Raw genomic sequence first — 19,802 nt, 5'->3', positions numbered from 1 at the left:
GAGGCAGAAGAACTAACAGGCTGGGCGAGGGACAGCAAGATCTGAGTGTCGTCGGCATAGGAGACTACCTCCATCCCAAAAGATCTAATAAGCCTGGCCAAGGGGGTCACGTAGATGTTGAACAGGGTCGGACTTAACGCCGACCCTTGTGGGACCCCCCACTTCACCGGTAGGGATGGAGATAGAAACTCCCCCAGCTTCACTCTCTGTTCCCTCTGGTCCAAGGAGGCCAACAAATTTAAAGCGGGCTCCTCCACCCCTATCTCCCTCAGTCGAGATGTTAGGACGAGGGGAGACAGGGTATCAAACGCAGCTGTGAGATCTAAAAGGATCAGCAACGTACTCCCACTGTGAAGAGAAGGAAGGGTAGGGTGAATGGTAGTTAGTTGGTGAGTGAGGGACAGGGTAAAGGTATGGTGAAATGAACACATTTATTGTTACGTAAAAGACGACCTTTCCAGCCTATTATAGGTCAGTTGGTCCCATATATACATAGCTCATAGATACATATTTCATAAGTTATTCCATTCTATGAGCTTGCGGACATGTGGTAGATTGTCTATGTTTCAACCCCTATGTACAGGAGGATGATTAGTTAGGTACGGGCTAAAGCCCTGGTGGAGGGGCGGGATGCGACACAGTATTCCACCCGGTGTGGGCTGGACACTACCGACTCTCTGGGCAGAGCGATGGCAACGACGGTGGCGATTCGTCGTCACGCCTGGTTGAGGTCCGCCAATTTCTCGGACGATGTCCAAAACACACTTATGGACATGCTGTTCGATGGCAGTCGTCTCTTTGGCGACAAGGCAGACCATGCGCTTGAGCGCTTTAAGGACTCCAGGGCTACGGCCAAGTCCTTGGGCCTCTCGGCCCCGTGCCAGCAAACTGATGCTTTTCGTGGCCAAGGAAGGGGCGCCCCCACACGTGCCGCCAGCCACGCACCGCAGACTACCATCCAACGCTGTGGCGGACGTGGAAACCGCCGTAGCGGTGGTCGGGGTCCACGGCGAGGCCAGTCCACTCCTACCCCTGCAGCATCCGCCTCAAAACCCTCCTAGTCCGTGCTTTCAGGCCCATGTGATGCCGGTGGGGGGGGGCAGGGTTCGCCATCACCACCACCACCACTGGGGCACTGTCACATTGGACAGGTGGGTGCTGCAAATTGTCCGAAGGGGCTACTCCCTCCCCTTCGAGGCGTCCCCTCCAGCCATGCCACCGCGTGTCGGGGGATCACTTGACACTCCTGCAGGAGGAAGTTACGGCCCTCTTGGCCAAGTGGGCCATCGAGCACGTTCCTGGGCCAGAAGTAGGGTGTGGTTGTTACTCCCACTACTTTCTGGTACCCAAGAAGGGCAAAGGGGGCCTACACCCTATCTTGGACCTACGGTACGTCAACAGCTTCCTCCGGAAGGAGAAGTTCAAGATGCTGACGTTGGCTCAGGTCTTAGCTGCCCTAGAGCCTGGAGACTGGATGGTAGCGCTGGACTTGCAGGACGCTTATTTTCACATCCCCGTCCTGCCGGCCCACCGGCGTTACCTGCGGTTCACGGTAGGCCACGAGCACTTTCAGTTTACTGTGCTCCCCTTCGGCCTTACCAGTGCCCCACGGGTGTTCACGAAAGTGATGGCGGTGGTCGCAGCTCATCTGCACAGGTTAGGGGTTTCAGTCTTCCCCTACCTCGACGACTGGTTGTTGAAGGCGGGCTCGCCCCAGACAGTCGTCAGCCACCTCCAGACTACGGCCGACCTCCTGCACCTGCTGGGGTTCTCCATCAATGTGCCGAAGTCACACCTGTGTCCCTCTCAGAAGCTCCTCTTCAGTGGAGCGGTTCTGGACTCGGCAGTTTCGGGTTTATCCTCCCGGACAGTGGGTTCGGGATATTCAGGCTCTGATTCCAATCTTTCAGCCTTTATCCCTGGTCTTGGTCAGGTTGACGCTGCGGCTTCTGGGGCTGATGGCCTCCTGCATCCTTCTGGTGCATCACACCAGGTGGCAGATGCGGGCTCTGCAGTGGGACCTGAAGTTTCAGTGGGCCCAGCATCAGGGCAACTGGTCTGACCATGTCTTGATCTCGGAGGGCGTTGCAAGACAGTTGCAGTGGTGGCTCACGGACCGCGATTGGGTCAGCGGCAGATCCTCTCCTTACCCCAACCGGAGCACGTGGTTGTGACGGACGCGTCCCTCCAGGGCTGGGGAGGCCACATGGGAGAGGCGGAGATCAGAGGCCTCTGGTCTCCGGCAGAGTCCCGGCTCCATATCAACCTTTTGGAGCTGTGGGCGATTAGTCTAGCACTGAAGGCATTCCTCCCCTCTGTCTGGGGGAGTGTGGTGCAAGTGTTTACGGACAACACCACCGCCATGTGGTACTGCAACAAACAGGGCAGGTTGGGGTCGTGGACCCTCTGCCAGGAGGCTCTGCGCCTCTGGCAGTGGCTGGAACTTCAGGGCGTGACCCTGGTGGTTCAACACCTGGCAGGTTCTCTGAACGCCAGGGCGGACGAACTCAGCTGCCGGTGCATGATGGATCATGAATGGCGTCTGAACTCGGACGTGGCGCAAGGTCTCTTTCTGTAGTGGGGAGAGCCTTGGTTAGATCTATTTGCCACCGAAGAGAACGCGCAATGTCATCAGTTCTGCGTGTTGGAATTTTCAAGGCGGCACTCGCTCGGAGACGCTTTTCGTCGCGAGTGGAGTTGCTGTCTTTTGTACGCCTTTCCCCCTATACCACTTCTGCCCAGAGTGCTGAAGATCAGGCGCGACCGGGCCCAGGTTATCCTTGTGGCTCCGGACTGGGCATGAAGTTATTGGTATCCAGAGCTACTCAGCATGTCTGTCAATCCCCCGATTCGTCTGCTTCTTCAGGAGGACCTTCTGACGCAGCAACAGGGGACGGTCCTCCACCCGAACCTGTCCAGTCTCTACCTACAAGCTTGGAGATTGAGCGGCGACAGTTGAGGCCATTTGACTTGCCTCCTGAAGTCTATGTCATTCTGGCAGCCAAGCGTCCCTCCACGAAATCGGTATACGCCTGCAGGTGGAACACATTTGTGGCATGGTGCACAGCAAAGGCTGTGGATCCACTCTCTGCCCCCCTTTCTGAGGTTCTCCTCTTTCTTCTTTCTCTTGCCCAGCAGGGCTCTGCTCTGGGCACTCTCAAGGGCTACCTTTCTGCCCTTTCTACCTTCTTAAGGCTACTTGGTCAACCATCTTTGTTCAAGTCCCCCATTGTAAATAGGTTTTTGAAGGGCATCACACAGATGTTCCCTCCTGTTCCATTCGTGATGCCCTAGTGGGACTTGAACCTTGTACTGACTTACCTGATGTGCGCTCCCTTTGAGCCACGTCATAACTGTCCTCTCCGCCTACTTACGAAGAAGACTGCTTTCTTGGTTGCCATCACCTCTGCCAGAAGAGTGAGTGAGCTCCAGGCTCTTTCTTCCAAACCTCCATTCCTTTCTGTCCATCCGGACAAGGTTGTGTTGCGGACAAGACCCTCTTTCCTGCCCAAGGTAGTCTCAGCCTTCCACATCGGGCAGTCCATCACCTTGCCCACCTTCTTTCCGCCTCCGCATCCCTCGAAAGAGGAAAAGAGGCTCCATCGTCTAGACCAAAACGTGCGCTCTCATTCTACTTGGATTGCACACGCCAGTTCCGGGTGGATGATCAACTCTTTGTTGGTTACGCTGACGCTAAGAAGGGAAGGGCGGTGCACAAACGGACCATCTCTCGGTGGATCGTGTTGTGTATCCAGGCATGCTACTCAGCTAAAAAGGAACCCCCTGTTGGGCTGAGGGCCCATTCCACTCTGGCTACGGTAACCGGGGGGCCGGGCAGTCCCCTTTTAGGACATTTGTCAGGCAGCTACGTGGGCTTCGCTGCACACGTTCGCAAGACACTGCTGCCTAGACAGCCAAGTCCAGAGGGATGGCTTTTTTGGCCGTTCCGTCCTCCCGGACTTTCTGGTGTGATTATTGGTTCGCAGACCCACCACCGGGATTGGTATTGCTAGGGTATCTATTCTAAGGTAAGGAATCTATCACTAACGTGTCTCTTTCAGATGCACAAGTTACTACTTGTGTAACGATATATCTGTAAGAGACATTAGTTAGTGATAGATTCCTTACCGACCCACCCAGCCTCCCCGTTCTGCGAACCGATATCTAGGGTTAAGGTCATCCCCTTCAGGGCCCTAGTTTCATGGCACCAGTGTTGGTTTTTATCATGGCTCTGCGTTTCTGGCGCCGAAAAGCTGTGTATAAGAACTGACGTCAGCACGCGGAGGCGGCGTCTAAGTACTCCGACGACGTCATCACGGCGCCGACGACGAACACGGAGCCGCGGACGACCCCTACCGACGCGCATGGTTACTGCTACGCAAAAAAAATCCGAATCCAGTCTGACGCCTGGGGATATTCTAAGGTAAGGAATCTATCACTAACTAATGTCTCATACATATATATCGTTACACAAGTAGTAAATTGTGCAATTCAACTTAGTTAAAATTCTTCTGGAAAGTTGACTGTGGCCTTTGTGACTTGCAACAAGACATTTTCTGGCAACAAGCAGCAGGGGCACATATCTTTTTCTGAGAGCAAAGACTGGATCATATTTCTCGATTTCCTTCTTTCACATAGCCAATCCTACAGTCCTGCAAGAAGTATCTAAGATTCATGGCGCACTCCACTCCCTATCCGTTTGTAGTTCTTCCATTTGTCCTTGCATTGGCTCCAAAAGTCTTGACCAAGGTGATGTCTATGGTAGCAGCTCATCTCCGGAGGTCGTAAGTTGTTTCCGGATCTCGATGACTGGCTGTGAAAGCTGATTTGCAGCACATGGTGTTGCACTACTTGCAAAAAACATCATCTCTGTTGTTCAGTTTGGAGTTTTAATGTGCAACAGTCGCATCTGAAGCCTTCCTAGCACCTCTCGTTCATATGGGCGGTATAGGCTACTTAGAGCATTTCCTCCTCCACAGAGATTCAAGATCTTCAGAACAGGATTCCAGTATTTGAACTTGGTGCTTGTATTCCAGTCCTGATGGTTCTGTGCCTGCTTGGTCTCTTGCGTTATCTTGGTCACTCATGCAATTCTGCTGCATGAGGACTCTCCAGTGGTGCTTCAAAAAGACAGTGGTTCCAACACGAGGGAAGTCTAACAAACTTCCATCCTCCTCGTATCCAAGGACTGTGCAGCGAATTTTGCCTGTAGGGAGCCACCTTTTTCAATGATCTCATTTTTCCCCTGCCAGCAGAGGCCACGGTTGTGGAGGACACCTTCACCTTTGGGTAATGTGCAACTGGGTGTTCTGGAGTTAAGAGACAACTGGTCTTCAGAGGAGCAAAATTTACATATGATAATGCGAGAAGAATTATGGGTAATTGGACTCCAAGGGCCCAGTTGACTGACCTCCTATTTGGCTTCAGGGACACATGCTGAAAGAGGACTTTCTCTTGAAATGACCAGTGAACATTTGTAACAGAAAGAGGCATGGATCCTGCTGGTGTCGCTGCTGGAGTGAACTTGGCCCCCAAGTGCTGTCTCAGATTTCGAGGGGGCATTCGCGGGGAAGGCTTATTCTGAAATAGCTAGGAAAATGTGGACTTAGAAAAGGTTTGGGCTTACAGAGGACTTGGACCAACCACCCAAGGCTTTGCCAGGCTGAGCAAGAAAATCGGGTTAGTCTCACTCTAAGCTTTTAGGCGGTGAAAATCCAGTTCAGGGAACCCACGCAGAAAGTCTATCTGACTTCGGTATAACCTTCTCTGTTACCACCTGCTGCCTTGCTCTACCAGGGGAATCTAAGCTCCAAAAAATAGAGTAAGTCTAAAAGTAAAGATCTTAGACTGGTCGATGGCGCCAACAATATCTGACCCATTAGAGGACCTCTCTGGGCACGAAATGTGACTTTTTTTTTTCTTCCACAACCTTCCTTCCAAAACCAGTGGCTTCCTCAGGTTGTCAACCAATGGCTATCCAGCTGGGAGAAGACCGTCTAAATAAATAGCCAGCCAACTTGCCCCACTGGAGGATTTTAGAGACCGTCAAAAGGTAAATTATTTTACTGGAATTAATCTGCATGGTGCATCTGACCTGCACTCCATCTCTGCCAACCTAAATCACGCTTGGGGTCTCAGTCACATACGAACAAAACTTTCAATTGGTGCTTTACTTTTTCTTGGGGTTTTTTCTCCGGACTCTTTATAAAATTCATGTCTGGTTCCCCTTATTGGATAATTGGCATTTCGGTGGCCATTTGTTTATAAAATTCTTCTCTATTTTTATACATTGGAGTAGGATTTTTGTGTTGTGTTTATGACTCTAACTGTTTTAGTACTTCTAAATGCTTTACACATTTTCACTGAAAATCTGCTATGTGCTGTAGCGATACTTGGCCTACCTGCAGATTCCTCACTGTCTAAAGAAAGGCTGTTTCTACATTTATAGATATTTTTGTGTATATATATATATATATATATATATATATATATATATATATATATATATATATATATATATACTGTAAACAGTTTCCAAGTTAGTCTTGTACTGCACCTGGAAAAAACTGATGGTATTCTTGTCCTGGTAATACAAATACGATCTGGCAAACACTGATAAACTGCTGCAGATGTGGCTGCTTTATTGCTATAGTGAGGTGACTCCACTGCGGGCGCCGCAACAAAGCCAGCACCACCTACCAGTGACAAAAAGCTGTGGCAAAAGTTACTGGCTTCAGTCTGCGTTTAGGATTTTCAAAAGTGAGGAATCTGCAGGTAGATGGAGTATCCACCAGAAAGATCGTTGCCAGAGGTAAGTAACTTTTCCCTCCGGGATTTCAGAAAGTAATAACAAAACTAAACACCATCAAAAGAGAAGCACATGCATGTTTGTAGGTTGCAAGCAAATTTTCAGACTTGTGTTGGGGGGGGGGGGAGGGGGGAGGGGGAAGAGGCAAAAGTTCTCTTCGGTGCGCCTTTGTGACCTGTGGGTCACAATTTAACAGTTCTCGGGCAACAGCATTCTTGATACCAGCAAATGTTCCTCTCCTACACGATTGCCGCAAAACTACCAGCCAAGGTGCCTGCCCTCACTGCATGGTAGTCCGTACCATGGAGGTCCTACCTGGCATGTAGTGTTGCCGCTTGGGTTCCACACAGGCTTTGGCCCTCATTATCCAGCAGTATTCCTCCTGGCATATGGGGTCTGCCATCAGCTATCTATGCAGTGGCCCTCTTCTTGCATAAAGTATGGGGGAATATTAGAATTTAATTTGCACCCGTCCAACAACCGTTTCTGTGCAGCAGCCTGCACCTCCCACCAGGAGTCCACTTGACCGAGCTGCCCATTGGACCCTGCTCCCTCCAACGCTCTGCTCTTCCTCACAGATCAACACTGGTCTTGGAAAGCTGGCAGGTGCTGGTGCTTCAGATCAGGTGGTCTTGGTTTCCTTGGGTGATGCCCCCTCATCCATCAGGGAGTCTACCAGGCCATGGCCCCCCAGTCCTGGTAACAGGCAGAAGTCTTGCAGAGCTTGTCCTCCTCACACCACCCGTTTGGCTGCTTGGCAGATGACCGATTTAGGGATCTCAACCTCTCCTTCTTTTAGTTAATTTCCAGACACACCAAATGAGATTTAGGGTCTGGGTCTTTGCGGTTTTATGTTGGGGTTCTACTTCTTTTGAAGTGCATCTCCTCTCCCTCTAGACATTGCGCCTGTCAGAGCAGGAGATTATGATAGTCCCACAAAACAGGCCATGGGAGTGACTAGGGTTCACACCTAGATGTTGGCCACAATGATATGTGCATTAAAAGGTTAATTCCGGGCTCCCAGCTGTACTCTTTATGATTCCTTTGTTGTTCCCATATCCTTCCTGATATGTTTCCAGGCCCTTTCCATGTGATCTCTTACTGAATCAAAGAGCACCTTTTGGCGTGTACAGGGGTAGTCTGTGTCTCTCTCTCACGCTTTCTTTCTTTCTCTGTCTCTCTCTCCAGTCTTATCTATATATGTATATCAGTCTCAAGCTCTATCTCTCCCCCTCCCCTGCCTTCCTTGTCCGGTGTCTCCAACCCAGCTCAGTGGAATCCAGCGATACACAAACCTGTCTGGGGTTATTCCTCTACTTCCTCATGTCTTAACCAGGCAGACCTGTGCTTCTCGAAATGGAACCCAGGGTCCTCTATGCACTGTAGCATTACTGGTACGTTTGCACTTGGTGCATGCACATTGTCAAGCACTGTTACCTCCATGTGTTGTGCCACTCCAGGCTTACACACATTCAGCATGCACATGTTCAGCATGCACACGTTCAGCACACATTCACTGTGTGCACTGCTCTGTATTGTTGCCTTTCTGTATTGTGCCAGGGTGAGCTAATTTCAAGTGCACAGACACTGCCAGGATATACATTGCTCATATGCGCAACGCACAACACTACATCTCTCGGTGTAATGTACTCCTCGCAGATATACATACATCCAGTACATGCACTCCTCATTGACACACTGCATTTCACTGCTGTATACATAAACCCACTACATGCACTCATCATACACACTGTGCATAGCACTGCTCTCTCTCCCTATACTATATTTACTAGTGTCTGATACATCTCTCAACTCCTTTATTTGGGATCGACCCAGCATCGCGTATAGGAAAGGGAAGACATTGCTTAACATGATTAGCCCCAGTTATTCTACACAGCGCACACAGGAGACATGGTTACATAAGAGACCTAAGGGCTCTTAAGACACGTGGACACTGCAATATGTGCAGACTGGCCAATGATGGTATCAAGGATTTCAGTTCCAACTGCTCCCGTAAATATGAGATTCTAACACCCATAGACTGCACCACTAAATATGTTGTCTACATCCTTCTTTGTAATATGGTTTAATATATATGTTGGTAGCACCATCCGAACAATTAAATAACGTATATCCGAACATTAGCAAGCACTTAAGCATGATCCCAGATATCCAATTGCAATACATGTATGGGACTGTAATGCACAGGCCAGACACAAAAGCTTTATGTTTCATGGAATATAAACCATAGCACATGATGCTAGGGGAGGTAATCGTGAACTCTGAGGATGACCGTATTAATCACCCTGGGTAATGGTGCTACGTGCAGTTGATGAGGATCTACATGTGGATCATGAAATGCAATATTTTCTTGAGACAGAATTATATACAAGTCTGCTCCATAAGTCATATGTGTTGATCCACCTCTGTGGCTCATTTATGATTCTGTTAACCTATCAACGGATTTATTGTTCCCCAACTAATATGTACAAGCATGGAACTCATTGACCCCAAGTCTATATTAGAGATATTTCTCTTCCAGTAGTTTCCTCTTACAATACTTAAAATCTTTGCACGCATGGGTTACTGTAATACCTATAGACTAAGACAGTTGGAGTCATGTTGGATAAGGGAGCAATGTGCAGGTAATAAGGGTCTACATGTGAATTATAAAATGCAATATTTTCTTAGACATAATGGAGCTATGTGCAGGTGAAAAGGGGCTTAATGCGGGTCATGAAAGCAATAATTTCTTGGAACATAATTCTATAGGTTGTTCTACCTCTATTATGATTCAGTATACCGACCAACTGATGTATTGTTCCCCAACAAATATGTACAAGCTTGGAACCCATTGATCTCATGTGCATATATTATGGTTGTTACTCTTTTAGTGGCTTTCACCTATGATACTGAAATCTATGCACACATGGTTTACTGTACTATCGATAGAGTGAATCGCCCGAAGTTTGGATGTTATATCATATATGATCATTTGGTTTCAAAATACAGAGAACCCATGATTCACCCTGTGAGCAAAATTTGGTTACTCCCTTACCGTGGGACATTTGGGATGTCCCCTTTTTACGTTGGTTTGGTATCCTAAACTCAAACTTTGAAGTGACCATTCCAAGATGGCCGCTGAGTTGATTCACAACATAGAACAGGAGTTCACAGACGCACTTTTGATCGCCATGCTGGTTTAAGTGGCTTATGGATAAGAAAAAATAGGAAATTCTTTTTACATTAGGTTAAGAATCAAATATATCTCTTTAATCTACAGCGAAGAAGTAGACGCGCTAGTTGTTAGTACGTAAAGTTGGGATGTAGTTACTCTTATTTCCTTATCTTCCGCTATAGTGAATGATGAGTGCTGACTTTCACGGTATTTAAACCCAACACAATATGGTGCTGGTTCTACACACAGACATACATGCAACGTTGGAGTACTCTCCATTCGGAAACGAGCGGGTTATACCAGTAAATACTTTTTATATTCTGACTTGCTGTATGCACCCCACTTTTGATATGGGTGTAGGAGATCAGGGCTTGGTAAATGTTTGGAGTACGGCTAGAAGTATCTATTAACCCCTTAAGTGCTGCCGTCGGCCAACAGTCGTCGCAAGCACTACCTTGCCAGTGCTTCGCACGTCCGTTGGCTGACGAGGCCGCACCCGTTTCTTCGAACGTTCAGCACTGGCGCAGAACGTTCGAAGCAACAAACGGATTAATTGTTGGGCATGGGGGGACTATAAGATCCGATAATATTGTTAACAATGAATTGAAGAATCAATTACAGTACAGTACGGTTTGTACGAATAGTTTGTTTTGGCTCTAATCTTATGTAACCGGGGTTTGATAACCGATTCCTAATTTACATAGGTTTGAGATGCTGATATTTGACTTGGCAGAACAGAACTGAACACAGGAGAGGAAGATTACACTTGGTTTAATACCGGTGAGATCCTTTTGTAGTATGTGCATGCTGGGCACCTAGACATGTTTACAGTGAGTTTGTGGTACTGAATTCTATATAGTTTCTTTTATATTAGATTCATGGAGATACATGAGCCATAGTCTTTCTCTGTGGTATTACTTTAGATAGAGCCATTTGGTTTCAAGTGAGCTTGTGTGATGACATCCAAACACAGCGATATAGTTAGTTTGATATAAGGTAGCACAAAGAGGATGCATGAAGCAAACCGTGCTCACCTCTTGAGTTGCTACTTTTTGCCCATTTTGCGGGTATATATCATTTTGGTTGCGATAAGGTCAAAGGATTGACCACCTTTACATTGTAAACCAGTTTATTAGTTTGGTCTAAAGTTATATGTATGTTTGTATACCAGTTTATTGATTTGGTCTGATTTTATTTATATTTTTTACAGTCCTTACACACCTACTACTTTTACTATCTCACTGGTGACCTCAGTTGCGATGATCTTGATATGTTAGAATCGTAGACGTTCTTCTCATGAATAACTGATGAATGAGCACAGGGTTATATTGGGGTTACACCTTTGATTAGAATGAACACTTATGGCGTTCATTTATTTTTCGTAGCCCTGAGGAAGTCAAAGGTTGACACACCTAATGACAACGCGTGTTGGCTTCTTTTGTTGTTGGAATCAATAAAGAGATTACTGGATATTGAAGGACACCTAATGCATTGTGAAGATGAAAATAAAATTAAAAATACGAAGAACAAAGACATGCTAGTGTACTCATGGACTGTTAGTTTGGACATTGAGTTGCTCGGGCATAACATTAATTCATTTGAGTTGGGGTTTTCCCCTCATCTAAGTTGAGAGTGCTGCTGGCCACTCTTTTCCCTCTGGAGCACCATATATAGTTTTGGGAATACTTTGGAAATACTATAGGTTTGCGCGAACAATAACTTGCCATGGCAATGCTCTAGATCAGTCTGGTGGTCAAAAGATCTATCATTTTATGGTGGAATTGCATTCTTCCTGCATGCACTGCACTCTCCTCTGCAAGTTACGGCACACCTCAAAGGGAGTGTGTTCCATATAAGGGGCAGAATGCCTAATTTACATATATTCCTACAGAAGTAAACAATTTTAGGCCTCTGTATGCGCAACACCAGCACAGCAGATGCTGTATTACCGCTCAAATTTATCATAATCACATTTATCCCTCTAAGGACCATTACTGTGGATTTGAAGTGCTATGAAGTTTCAGGACATTTAGGGTTTATATTATAAATATATAGGAGACCTCCATGATTGGCATGGCGCATCGGCTGTCTCGCAATCATTGCATGTGCGGATACTCCTTACATTTCCACAGCATAAAGCACTGCATTTTTATTTGCATAAACAACTGCAGCTCTGCACTGAATGCCAGACCCTTGAAGTGGCCATCGCCCCTGAGAACAAGAGCGTAATTGCATAATAGTGAATGAGGTGATTCATGGATTGCTCATAGCCAGTTACTTCCGTAATGCTCCAGCGGCAATTTCCCCAAGTCTTTCAAGATGACTTCTCCTGGAGACAGATGATTTACTCCTCTGTGTTAATGGAAGTACAGGTTTATTCCTGATGCTGTCTGGCTCAGTAAAATGATGACAGATTATTGCTCAGAAAGGATTCTCCGGCCTTTAAAACTGTTCTGAGCACCTCCTGCAATGTGGTTCGACCTGGTGGTGCTGTAATATGTTAGGCCCTGCGAAAATGTAAACTGTAAGCTGTCCAGAGGGAGGCGCTCAGGACGTGGAAGTCATACGGCTCTCTGACCTGAGGAATCTGCCTTTCTGCTCCCTGACTGCAGTCTGTGATCCTAAAGCGCGCTTTCCTGTCTATCCATTTGTACTGAAACATTAACCTTTTCTCTCCATCATGTTTACACATAAATGCTCTAAAAGTGCTGGCCTCCAGAGCAGCCAGATATCTTGAAACAAGAACATAATGGAAGCTCTTGATGGGAGGGAGTGGGTGCGAGCGAGGAGGATAGAGATGGCCAACAAAAAGCAGTGCAAAGAAACTCAATTCAATTCAGTGATTTATATAGCGCGCTACATACCCAGAGGGTCTCAAGGCGCTTGGAGAAGGGTGGGGAGTTACTTGTCGAATATCCAGGTTTTAAGTTGCTTTCTGAAAGCTAGGTGGTTCTGTGTGAGGCGAAGGTGAGTGGGAAGTGAGTTCCAGGTTTTAGCCGCCAGGTAGGAGAAGGATCTTCCTCCCATGGTGGATTTGTTGATGCGAGGTACAGCAGCAAGGGCTTGGTGGGAGGAGCATAGCAACATGCAGCGGCACAGGAAGGAGAGCAGCAGTAACTGAAGGGTGTGCGAGGAAGCAGCAAATGGTCAACCAAAAGGATTCATTTGTGATGTCCCTGCTCGGGAACCAAGCAACCTAGGGCGGGACAGATTGAAACTTTTGGCAAACCAGAGTAAAGGAATTTTGAAATGCAGGCCAACCAAAAGTGCTGGGCATGTTGAAAGCTCATACACTGAATTCAGCATGCCTCGCAGAGCAGCTCATGCGCTGCCCAGGCTCGACTAAGGACCTATTCACTCCTACTGATCGCTCCAAGGTGTGTTGCCACCACCGAACTAGTGCTGCTTTGCTTTTGGTGAAGTCTGTTGCTTTCCACCACTATAAGGGTAGCGCTTTGTCCCCCACCCTCTCACAAACATGTCGACCAAAAAAATCCGTATTAGGCATCCAGACAGCAGTACAGTTGAGTACACGTCCATACCATGCCGAAGACTTTTTCATTCCAACAGTTCTCTGACTAATACTGAGCGTGTTTTGTATGAGGTAGAAAGACTTATTGTTGTTGGTTTGCCCAAGGTAGGATGTCTTCGGGGCTAGGGAGGGATGGGACTAAAATGGTATGCCCGGGTACAGAATCGAAGGCGATTTTCATTTTGAAGGTTGATTTTGCGGTACCTCCTGAGATGCTCCAGAATAGGTTGATTAACCTTGCACGTGAAGGACACCAAAGGAGGACCGCCGCTACATAAAGGAAAAATTAAGAGAAAGTTATTAGTGGCCAGCGAAGGACTCTTCTATTGAGCAGTTTGTAGGGTCTTGTGTATCTTGTGCAAGTACTGATAAAATATTTGCGGCCTGTTGAGTTCCATATTAGAGCATAGAAAAAGATTGCTATAGATTTTGGGGGCCTTTTGGATTGTTTATTGCCAAGTAACCAGTTTTTCATTGTCATTGTATATTATTGCGTCAAATGGCTGTTCCAAAAAATTATTAAAGATCCTTACACTGTTGGGGTTATCATAAAAAAAAGAAAATCTTTATCATTGAAGGGTATCCTCACACTTTAGTCTCGGACAATGGGGTGCAATTTCTCAGGAGAAGAAATAACTGACTTGAACCATTGAAGTGTGGCTTTATATTGTCCACAGAGCATAGCCTTGCTTGAGAGAGTAAACTGAGTTCCTAGGCTGATCATTGATTTTGGGTTGTTTTCAAAATTGGGCGCTGAAAAGATTGAGGAAGTGACATTGTTGGTGGTACAATGCCAGCTAGACCGGCAAGTGTTGCTGAGACGCAGACGTCCTCATCACTTCTTGCAGCACAAAAGAAACCCCATCCTTCTTTTGAGTAGTCGTTAACCCAAAACCTCTACAATCCCAAGTTAGTAGTTTAGCTCCATTTTGAATGCCCATCATCACTAACATAGGAGGTAGCCTTAATTCAATAGATTCAGTAAACAAGTTTTTTGAACCCGGAGACACTATTCCTTTCCTTTACAGGTTACAGGGAACATTGTCATTTGCCATTGCTTGTATGTTATTTTACCAATCCAACGCTGTAATACTGTGCCTGCAGTGGTATAATACTTTTGTCATTTTACAGCTCCGCATAGATGGCATTTGCTAATCCAATGCTTAAATCCTTTGCTGTATAAATGGCAAAATACTGTCCCTGTCTAGCTGGCGTGGATGCTAATCCTATGCTTTAAAAAAACTTTGCTAGAAGAGCAGACATTTGAGGTGAGCATATTTTAAAGTGCTGCTGGTGTTGTAGAGTGCTCTGCATAGGAACTGTTTTGCACCTACCCAGAATTCTCGGCTTTGAGAGAGAGAGAGACTCTCTCTCTCCCCCTCTCTCCTTTTGCAACAGACCAATTAAGGACAGTGAACACACTATGCGTTTTGGCCAGGCAGCCCTGATCAAGGCATGCTGGCCGAAACACATAGTGTTGTTCACTTTACTTAATAAATTACACTTTTGCACCATAAACTACCGAATGTGCGTTAAATGACTCTTGTTGTAACGACGGAGCTTGTTGTGGATTTAAACAGGGCTTCTAGTTTCCTTGCACATGCACAGACTTCAATTCTCATTCTATATCGTTATATTTGAAAATATTTGTGGAAGTTCCTATTTTGGGTTTAGATGCGTTTGTGGTTTAGAGACGCAGCAGTCAACAGAGCTGGATTTCACACACACTGAGATATTTACTTGCCCGCCTCATGAAGTCCAAAGATGCACAGGGGCACCATGACTAATTAGTTTTTCAACGAGACCTTTCCCTGCTCAAAGCAGGTGAACTGTCTTTGTAATAAACTGCATATAAATATAGCTGATTGTGTGAAATATTGATTTCTGCATTTTATTTGTATCCCTCATTGTCTCGTAATCTGGGTTAATATCCACAACCCAGTATTATCGAACCTAGAGTACTTTCTTTTTAGGGTTTTGAACCGCAGCCTGATTACCAAGCCACTTGCACTTGTCCCCACATGAGAATATATTATAGTGGTATAAGTAAATTTATCATTAACTCATAAATTTGGAATTGAATGATCATGTAAACTTGAATTGTCATTTTTGAAACGCTAGATTTGTAACTTGTTTATAAATATTCAGAGGCCAGCATATTGTCAATGATTAGTCATGTGCTAGTCTCCACTCTTGCATTCTTCACCGCTCTGACTTCATTATTTTCCCTTTTCTTAATGTTTAGGCATTCAGAGTTTCTGCAAAGACCTATTAGAAGTGGCTGACATCTTGGAAAAAGCAACAGAAAGTGTACCCAAAGAGGAGATTAAGGCCGACAACCCTCATCTGAAGAACCTGTACGAAGGGCTTGTGATGACAGAAGGACAGATGCAAAAAGTTTTCAAAAAACATGGCATACGGAAGCTGAATCCTGTGGGTGCCAAGTTTGACCCCTACGAGCATGAAGCACTGTTTCATGCTCCTGTCGAAGGGAAGGAGCCAGGGACGGTGGCACTGGTGACCAAGGTCGGCTATAAGCTACATGAGCGCACCTTGCGACCTGCCTTGGTAGGGGTGGTGAAAGGAGCATAGCTTTGTATTATTTTTTTTTAAATAAATGAAAAATCTGTACAATTCTTGCGACTGGTTGATTGGGCTCATCCAGCAGGAAACAGCTCTTGTTCTGCAGCTGGAACGTGAACCGTGTGTACTGCCAAGGCCGAGTCGGACTGTCTCGCCACTACTTTCTTTGGACTGTTAACTTTGTAGGCCCCTCAAAACCTGGTTTTTATTGCGCGTTTGCAGACTGTCTAAAGTTGGGATTTCTAAAGGCTAATTTATCTTGCGTTGCAGCCTTGCACGACCGAATCCGTATCAAATTCACCCAAAGTCCTCGTACAATTATAATGAATTTATTGCTAAATCTTGCATACACCTGCAGTTATTTACACTTAAGATCTTCATGACTTTGATGCTGTCAAAGTATACTAGATCAGTTTCACGTTTCAAAAATGATACAGGTCTGGCTGCCCTCCCTTTTTATGCCCCCATTTTTTGCTCGCGTCTTGGCAGTTATAGGCACGAAGTACGTAATTGTTGAGGGACAGCTGATATTAAAAATAATCTGCCTAAGTCTGTGCCTTCCAAACTTTTTTTTAATAATTTTTTTTTTAGAAATTTAATTACTCATTTGAGTTCCGATTTTGTGTCAACACAGAGGCTGCTTGATTGCCATAGAAAGCGACATGCCCGGCTGCCCTCTCGGTCCCACCTTCCAGTAAAGTGGCAGTATGTTTTGTGGGATTTTGAAGTTGAAAGAGAAACTGAAAGAAACGATATGCACGGATCTGCGTTTTATTTACATTCCGAAGATGATTCAGTTTCTCGGGACCATTGATGTCTAAAGTAATTATACTAAGCTAACTGTATAGTTCAGTCAGAATTAAATTGTGTTATACAGACATTTAGTGTGTGTTAATATATATTGTAACTATTTGCTTTAAATAGATTTATAATAATTTTCAAAAGTGTTATACACTATAAAACAGTGTTACATAAAACGACAACGATTGTCTTCTGTAAATTTCTGAGGTTGCATTTATTGATTTTTGTCATTGTTTTTTACCCACTAACCTAAATTGATTTCTTAACCACAGGGCTGTTAGTTGCACGGGAAGAAAGGTTGTTTCCTTCCACTAAATAACTTGAAGTTCAGATCCAGTGAAGTAGAAGTGATGATAAAGCATTTGCATTAAGGTGCACAGTGTTGCCCACTATCGAGATGCAGCATGTACTTATCGGAAGTAACACATGTGGAGACCAACTTTCCAGTGTAATGATCCAAGAGCAGTTCAACTTGTCAACCCTAAACATCTTGGCACGGGTACATTTGCTTTCGGATGGTTGGATTTTACCCTTGCAAGGTGGATTTTCTGATGTGGAAATTGTCACGACAGTGAAATTGCTGCAGAAGCTAATGTCGGTTTGAGGTAAGTTGTTGCATTCTAGGTGTTATGTACAGGCAAATGAAGGCGAGCATCCACAAATTCTGCATTTCTCTTATTGGAAACGTTTACAAATGTACCTTGTCCTGGGAGAACAGGCAAGTGTGTTCTGTGGTGGAAATTGGAAGGAAACACTTACTTACATAATGGATTCTAGGGAAGTACTGTCCTCCGATAGCAGCAATCCAGGTAAAATCAAATAAAATATACTGGTGGGCAAGTTACCATTTCCACCAGACTGGGATCTACACTCACCAGTGAAAAAGCGACGTGAATTAACAAAAATTATTTGTGATGTGGTTAAGACTTCAGACAGAGGGTAAATGGTAAGCATGAGTTATCAATAATTTATAAAGGATTCTTATGAAAGAACTTGTCTACAGGGACAGTGTGTGTAGGATAGATCTATTTATCGAGCCTAAAAAAAATCATTAGAATGTTCTAGACCTGTCGGTTGAGTAATATGAATAATCTACTAGACTTAACTGAAATGTGCTTGACCTATAAACTTGTCTCAAATTGTGTGATCATTGGCAAATATGTTATAGAGTCGCCATTTTCTTCATTGGCACTTGAGTGCACCTTAAAATATACGGGCTCAGCATTTCTGCTGTACAAAACAAAACTTATGTTTGATTAAATAGACTAAGCATTTGCTCCACGTGTAATAAGAATCTGGCCCACATATAGGGTACACATGATCCCGGACATTGACTCTCAGTTTCCTAATAAGAGCATTGCCATCAGGGATGGGGTGTTTCTCAGTTCATGTTTAAACACTCATTTTTAATAAATATATTACTAAAGAATGATGTGGTCACGCACAGTTATTTACAGACAGTAAATTTCCAAGAAATAGCCAAAAACCTTCCCACTACCTTGCAGCTTTACTGCTAAAACTATATAGTGTATTAACAATCTGTGAAAATTGGGTTTCAGAAAACATTTATAATTTGCACATTACCAAGTGTTCTGATTTGTTTCTCATCCTTTTAAAATATTTATTTTGATCACACAAGTGCAAAACAATTGACTTTCGCAACTACTGAAATATATATTTGAAATGTTTGTACAGTTGACCTTTTGGCTATTTAAATGTGTGTTAGGAAAAACCTAATACCTTCCGCCTTTCCTTCCACACTTCCTACAGCAGGTCAGACAGTTCACTTTACAAAATCCTGGAACTCGGCAGTCAGAGAAGGAAAAGTAATTGTAAACTGAATTCTGACCTTGGTCTCTGAAGACTGAGCAAGTGACGATGCAAGATTTAAAGGCATCTTTATGGCTCCTTCACTTTGACTGAATAGAACCCCTGTTCTTTGTCAAGACGCCAGAATGGGTGAATAGGTCCTAAATATGGCTCAACCTGATAAAATCTGACTCACCATAGCCAGTGCGATATGAAAGGGGATGATGGACGAAGCGCTGGAGCAAACCAAACACTCGCCCCCAGTCAACATGGCTTGGCAGTTCGGGCTGGACTGTTTCCATGAGGCACAGGGTCAGACTGAATTGCATATGGCCATGTCTGAACTGGGGTGGTGGAGTGAGCTAAAGAAGATCAATTGAGTGGGGGTGAGTGTTTGATTTGCTCAAACGCTCCGTCCATCATCCCCTTTGGTATCACTTTGTTCGCCCTAAGTTGGCAGGGTATGCCTAGACGTGGGTCCCTTGCCACTGGATTCAAGATAACCTGGCTGATGAGGGTTATGAACCCGAAACCGGTGCAGAATGCTTGTTTCCGGTCCAGGGAAGACATGGTTTGGCAGTTCAGACTGGACTGTTCCCATGAGGCACAGGGTCAGACTGATTTGCATATGGCCATATCTGAACTGGTGTGGTGGAGTGAGCTAAAGATTGATGCTGGATTAAACCCAGACTGGGGGTGAGTGTTTGATTTCCGTCCATCATCCCCTTTGGTATCACCATAGCCAGTGGGCGAGTACATTTTTGAAGGCATTGTAATATGTATATATGTGTGTGTGTATATGTATGTGTATGTGTATATATATATATATATGTATGTATGTATGTATGTATGTATATATGTATGTATATGTGGCCAAGGCCTCTGTGAAGGCCGAAACGTTATGCTGAGGTGCGCCTTCCACACGATTGAATAAATCACTGCTCACCTGCACTTGGGTCTCCTTCTCTTCTTCTGCGCCGCTGGTATCCGTGAATTGGGCTCCTGGCGAGAGAAAGCTGAGATTGTTCTTATATGTATATGTATATATATATATATATATATATATATATATATGTATATATATATATATA

General features: G+C 45.2%; 1 protein-coding gene across 1 annotated transcript in view; it reads left to right on the top strand.

Moving 5' to 3' along the window:
* Nucleotides 1-17,104, top strand: part of GRPEL1 (GrpE like 1, mitochondrial) — a 91,524-nt gene extending 74,420 nt beyond the window's left edge. The window contains exon 4 of the mRNA XM_086949455.1: nt 15,764-17,104. Within this exon, the coding sequence (XP_086805581.1) occupies nt 15,764-16,110 (347 nt within the window). The 3' untranslated portion in view covers nt 16,111-17,104. The remainder of the gene's footprint in view (nt 1-15,763) is intronic.
* Nucleotides 17,105-19,802: the final 2,698 nt, after the last annotated feature.

The sequence above is a fragment of the Lissotriton vulgaris genome, unplaced genomic scaffold (genome assembly GCF_964263255.1).
Source record: "Lissotriton vulgaris unplaced genomic scaffold, aLisVul1.2 SCAFFOLD_1715, whole genome shotgun sequence".
NCBI lineage: Eukaryota > Metazoa > Chordata > Amphibia > Caudata > Salamandridae > Lissotriton > Lissotriton vulgaris.
This window is presented reverse-complemented; position numbering and strand designations above follow the sequence as displayed.